Here is a 6319-nt window from a genome sequence, read left to right on the forward strand (position 1 = left end):
TATCACTGAATTCCCATGCCTCTCCTTGTGAGCTCTTGTTTTTCTCCCTTTTTCTCAGCTTCCTTCATTTCCATCAATGTCTTCTATGTCACTCACTCTCTTTTCTGCCTCATTAAACGTATCAGTTAGAACATCCAGTTTAGACTCCATCTCAGTTAATGTATTTTTAATTTCAACTTGATTAGATCTCAATTCTACAGTAAGAGAATCTCTAAAGTCTTTTATGCTCTTTTCAAGTGCCACAAATAATTTTATAATTGTACTCCTACATTGTACCTCTGACATCTTACTTAAATCCATATCCATTAGATATTTGGCAGAGAGTATTACTTCTGGTTCTTTTTTTTGTGGTGAATTCTTCCTTCTAGTCATTTTTTCCAGTGCAGAATGGATACATGAGGAGGCAGAGTCAAAAATATCAACCACGACCTAAGTAAAATACACCCTAGACAATTCCAAAGAGGTCAGAGACCAGAAAATAAAAGAAAAAGAACGAAAAAGACCACAAAATGAAAAACAAAAAAATAGCAACGATTAAAAGAGGGGGGAGGAAGTAGTGGGGAAGAGAGAATATAGTCTACAGAGTGGACAAAGAGGGTGATCCTTTTGGTTCTGAGTGTATTTTGTTCCGTATGTTGGAAGGTGTTAAATTCCAAACTTATATAAACCAGTAAAACTTATATATTGAAACAACAACAAAAACAAAAGCAAGAAAACAAAAGAGGGGGGAGGAAGAGAGAATATAATCTTACTGAGTGGACCAACATAGAGCTCCACTTGGTTCTGAGTGTGTTTTGGTCTGTATGTTAGAAAGTACTAAATTCCAAGATTATTAAAGAAAATGAGACAAAAAACCCCTGTAACTTATGTATCTACAAAAATTAAATTGAATACATTGAAAGGATGCAAAAAAATGAAGAATATATCTATGACAAGTAATTGTAAAAATATGAAAGTCAGAAAGTAAAAAACTTAAAAATGAAGATAAACAAATCATAAAGAAAACAACCTTGAGTTCTGTACAGTATTTTCCCTCATCCCCGGAGTTTTCCAGGATGGCTTGGTCAGTAAAATCGCTGTTTCCCTGTTCTTCCAGCTGTTCTTTTGGGCAGGGGCCTGTTGTGCTGCTTCTAAGGTGTCTGTGCCTGGGCAGAGACGCACCAACCCTTGCCAGTTGGCCGGATTCAGTGTGAGCTGTTTATCCTGTCATGCCTTTCTTCCCTGGAGGCCTCACCTCTCCAGGGTGAAGGGAAAAAAAATGGTGGCAGCCAGATCTCCAGCCCTGGCGCCAAGAGCTCCCACTACGTATTGAACTGTTTCTCAGTTCACATTGGCTCAGATCCTCCTGGGGGCAGGCGTGGGGGCACTGATTCACACAATTTGAAGGGTACGTGGTGCCAGGAGAGCTTTTGCCATCTTGTGATCTCCTGAGCTCCATCTTTTCTGGGGCTAACAGAAGATAGCTTGCTTTTGTCCGCTGCCAGGCCCTGGGACAGAGAGCACTCAGTCACTGGACTGCGCACACAGTATGTGTCTCCCAGATACCTCCAGAGGGTTGCTACATTCCAGTCCTTTACCTGGACCTAGCATGGCATCCGTACCTGCAATCTGACAGTGGTTTGCAGCTTGTGGCACAATTGGAGCTTTCTCCTGGGCGCCCCTATTCTTAATATGTCTCCAGAAATATTGAGACTTCACTGCCTCTCCTGTGACTCTGCCCTATTTCACCACTGAGCACTTTTCAAGCAGGGAAGACTCTCACAGTAGCAGATTTCTAAAGTACTTGGTTGTGTGCTATACCACTTTCCTGCAGTGGCTTACAAAGCTTCCCTCCCCCTGCTGTTTATCTTTTGATATATCTCTTCTATTTCTCTTCTTCACACTCCTATTGTAAGAAGTGATCACTTTTCTCTCTGTAGCATTCCAGCTATTATCTCTTTACATCTCAGGTTGAATTAATAGATTTTCAGGATAGTTTGAAAGTTATCTAGGTAAGTTTGGGGGACCAGATGAAATGAGAACCTCTACTCTTCCACCATCTTGCCTCAAGACATGTTTTCTCTAAGCCAAAAAGGCCATATGTAGAAAGAAGAAAACATATGAAAGAAAACAATCTCACTGGTAAAGGTAAATAGTAAATTAGCCACTCAAAAGGCTATTGTGAAGGTTAAAAGACAATAGTAAAGAGAACTACAATTATATTTTTTGTATTTTTTTTTATTGGAATTCGATTTGCCAACATATAGTATAATACCCGGTGCTCATCCCATCAAGTTCCCCCCTTGGTGCCCATCACCCAGTCACCCCATCCCCCCGCCCACCTCCCTTTCCACTACCCCTTATTCATTTCCCAGAGTTAGGCATCTCTCATGTTCTGTCACCCTCTCTGATATTTCCCACTCATTTTCTCTCCTTTCCCTTATAATCCCTTTCACTATTCTTTATATTACTCATATGGGTGGAACCATATAATTATAATGAATAGTTAAGGGATACACAAAATAGAAAATGTCAAATAAAATATTAAGACATAAAATATTGGGAGGGGATTAAAAGTAGTGCTTTTATTTTTTTAAATTGTTAAAATTTTTATTTTGATGCACTGTATGAGAAACAAACTTTTAAATCATCTGAATCTTATGGAAAATGAAACAGCAAATAAATTAGACCCATGTTAAAATAGAAGTCAGTTATATGTCCAAACTTAAGGATATAAGAGCCACAGATAAACTTAGATTCCACAGTCTTCCTTGAGCGGTCGCAGTCTTTCAAACACAACTTTGCTATGAACTAACTGGTCCAGAGCTCAACAGCACATGGGAATGTTTAACAGGGGTGGTGATCAGGAACACGTTTCCTTGGTGCTGCGTTGTCCACACGCAGAATCACCTCTGCTGCTTCAGCTGCACTCAAAAGAACTTGTCGCTTCACTTGGAAACTTTCTGTTATACCCAGTACTGCCATATCTCCGATGGTACCTTCCTTCATATCCAGGACAGCAGTTGTGTTACCTTCACTGTGGGCAGCTCGCAGCTGGGCCACCAGGTCTACACTGTTGTAGCCTGTGTTATCAGCTATGATAGTTGGCAACATTCTCAGTGCTTTAGCATAAGACTCCATTGCAACAGCTTCTTTGCCTGGTGTTCTACTGGCAAGCTGTGTCACAGCATGAGCCATCAGCATCTCAGAACAGCCTCCTCCATACACTGTTCTAGAATCCTTCACAGTTTGGGCAAGAACACAAAGAGCATCATGCAAAGATCTTTCTGCTTCATCTAAAATCTGTTGAGTGGCACCACCCAAAAACAATGGTACAAGCTTCACCAAGGGCTACCCCAGAAAAGTGGATAAGTTTATCTTCTCCAATCATGACTTCCTCAATAAGCTTGCAACTTCCAAGTTTCACTAGTTCTGGGTGGTCAAAGGTAGAGGCAATTTCACCACCTATAACAAGAGCTAGGCATTCCACACCTGCAAAATCTGTATGTTCGATAGCCATAACACCAGCAGCACCAAAGAGCTGTTCAGGATAATTGTAAATTAACTGCCTGTTAATAAAGCAATTTATCCCATGCTTAAGAATACGTTCAACTTTCTTCTTCATTTTTTCCTTTTCGGCATATTCTATTTCACCAACCTTTGCTGTAGAATCAACTCTTACCCTGGAACCAAATATCTTTATTTTGGCTGTATCCATACCAGTATTCGCAATGAGAATTTTAGCATTTTCAATTCGCTTTGGTTGATTTACTCCAATTTTTTATCCAACAGAAAGCTTTCATCTAAATAGGAATCTGCCAGACTTCCTCCTAGCTTCTTGATGACATGAATTGCCTCCAGATTACCAGAGCCTTTCAGTCTGAGAACAGCTTCTAAGGCTGAGTAAAGTGGTCTTTGTGATGAGTAAGAAGTTTTGAGGACAATGTTGTTCCCGCAATGTTCATTAAATCTTGATGGAACTTAACTTCGTCAGAACCATGATCAACTGCAGAATTCAACAGAGCCTGTCTTGCTGCCTTTGTGGCTTCTCTCCAACCCATAATGATGGTCTGTGGGTGAATCTTTTTTGCAATCAAAGTTTCTGCTTCCCTTAGTAATTCTGCTGCCAGAACAGTAACAGAGGTAGTACCATCACCAACTTCATCATCTTGAACCCTTGACATATCAACTAAAACTTTAGCTGCTGGATTGTCCACACTGATGTTTTTTAGAATAGTTGCACCATCATTGGTTACCATAAGAGAAGCATCTCGTCCACTGCTTAATAGAATCTTATCCATGCCCTTAGGTCCTAGGGTGCTCTTCACCAAGTCTCCAATAACAATGGCACCAATAAAAGACAACAGCCGAGCCGTCTCCTCTCTCTCTTCATCAGCTCCAGCCTTGAAGATGTTCACAGGTGTGAGGGAAAGGGACGCCATGGTTCCGCGGCTTCGGCACATGCGCTAACCCTTCACGGCTCACGCCCGAGACCGGAGGGCAAAAGTAGTTCTTTTAGAATGCACTCAAAATTAAAGAACTATCAGCTTTAAATATATTTATATGTTTTAATATTTATATTTATAAATATATAAAAATAAATATATATAAAATTTGTATATAATGCTTACCCTAACCCTAACCCAACAGACACATGAAAAGATGCTCAACATTACTCATCATCAGGAAATGCAGATCAAACCACAAAGAAATATCACTTCACACCTGTCAGATTGGCTGAAATAAAAAAAAAAAACACAAGAAACAAGTGCTGGCAAGGATGTGGAGAAAAAGGAGACTTTGTGCACTATTGGTAGGAATGCAAACTGGTCCAGGAACTATGGAAGATGGTATCAAGATCCCTCAAAAAGTTAAAAATAGAACCATCCTATGATCCAGAAATCACAGTACTGGACTTTTACTCAAATACAAAGACACTAATTCAAATGGATACATGCACCCTTATGTTTATTACAGCATTACTTTCAATAGCTAAATTATGGAAGCAGTCAAGTGTCCATCGAAACATAAATGGATAAGTAAGAGTTGAGAGATAGATATAGATGATAGATAGATAGATAGATAGATAGATAGATAGATGATAGAGATGGAGATAAAGATAGAGATAAATAATGTAATATTATTCAGCCATAAAAAATAAAACCTTGCCATTTGCAACATGGATGGATCTAGAGATTATGATGCTAAGTGAAGTAAGCCAGTCAGAGAAAGACAAATGCCATGTGATTTCACTCATAAGTGGAATTTAAGAAACAAAACAAATGAACATAGGAAAGGAAAGAGAGAGTAAGAGGCAGACCAAGAAAGAGTCTCTTAAGTATAGAAAACAAATTGATAGTTACCAGAGGAGAGGTTGGTGGGAAGAAGGGTGAAATCGGTGATGGGGATTTGAGAGTACCCTTATCGTGATGAGCACTGAGTAATGCATAGAATTGTTGAATCACTGTATTGTACACCTGAAACTAATATAACAGAGTGTGTTAACTATATTGGAATTAAAATGAAAACTTAATTTATACAAGGAAGGAAATGAAAAAGGGAAGACAAAATATCAATATTTCTCAACTTTTTCCAAAAACATTGAAGAGAATAAACTTTCTAACTCATTCTATGAGGTCAACATTAAATCACTACCAGTCAGACAAAGACAATACATGAAAACTATAGACCAATATCCTTAATGAACATTGATGCAAAAATATTCAACAAAATACTAGCAAAAAGAATTCAGCAGCATATTAAAAGGATTGTAAAACATAATCAAGTGGAATTTAGTCCTGGAATATAAGCATGATTCAACATATAGGAATTGATCAATGTAATGTGCTACATCAACACAATGAAGAGGAAAAAATACATAATCATCTCAACTGATACAGAAAAACATTTGACAAAATTAAGCACCTTTCATGATACTCAACAAAACATAAATAGAAGTAAACTACCTCAACATATGCCATATATAAAAATCCAAAGCAAACATCATAATCATAAGATAGTTCTATTTTTAACTTTTTGAGGAAACTACATGCTGTTTTCCACAGTGGATGCACTAGTTTGCATTCCCACCAATAGTGAAAGTGGGTACCCTTTCTCCACATCCTTGCCAACACCTGTTGTTTCTTGTGTTTTTGATTTTAGCCATTCTGACATGTCTGAAATGATATCTCTTTGTAGTTTTGATTCGCATTTCCCTATTGGTGAGTGATGTTGAGCATCTTCTCATGTGTCTGTTGGTCATCTGTATGTCTTCTTTTGAAAGATATCTATTCATGTCTTCTGCTCACTTTTAATTGGATTCTCCATTTCTTATATCTTT

At 38.4% G+C, this 6319-nt stretch overlaps 1 protein-coding gene across 1 annotated transcript; it reads right to left on the reverse strand.

Moving 5' to 3' along the window:
• Positions 1–2811: 2811 nt before the first annotated feature.
• On the reverse strand, positions 2812–4441 carry LOC100686930 (T-complex protein 1 subunit beta-like). The gene is given in 4 exon segments (XM_038589568.1): positions 2812–3303; positions 3305–3756; positions 3759–3881; positions 3884–4441. Coding segments are annotated over 4 exon segments (1590 nt in total). The 5' UTR covers positions 4422–4441; the 3' UTR covers positions 2812–2826.
• Positions 4442–6319: the final 1878 nt, after the last annotated feature.

The sequence above is a fragment of the Canis lupus genome, unplaced genomic scaffold (assembly GCF_011100685.1).
Source record: "Canis lupus familiaris isolate Mischka breed German Shepherd unplaced genomic scaffold, alternate assembly UU_Cfam_GSD_1.0 chrUn_S306H466, whole genome shotgun sequence".
In the NCBI taxonomy this organism is placed as follows: Eukaryota; Metazoa; Chordata; class Mammalia; order Carnivora; family Canidae; genus Canis; species Canis lupus.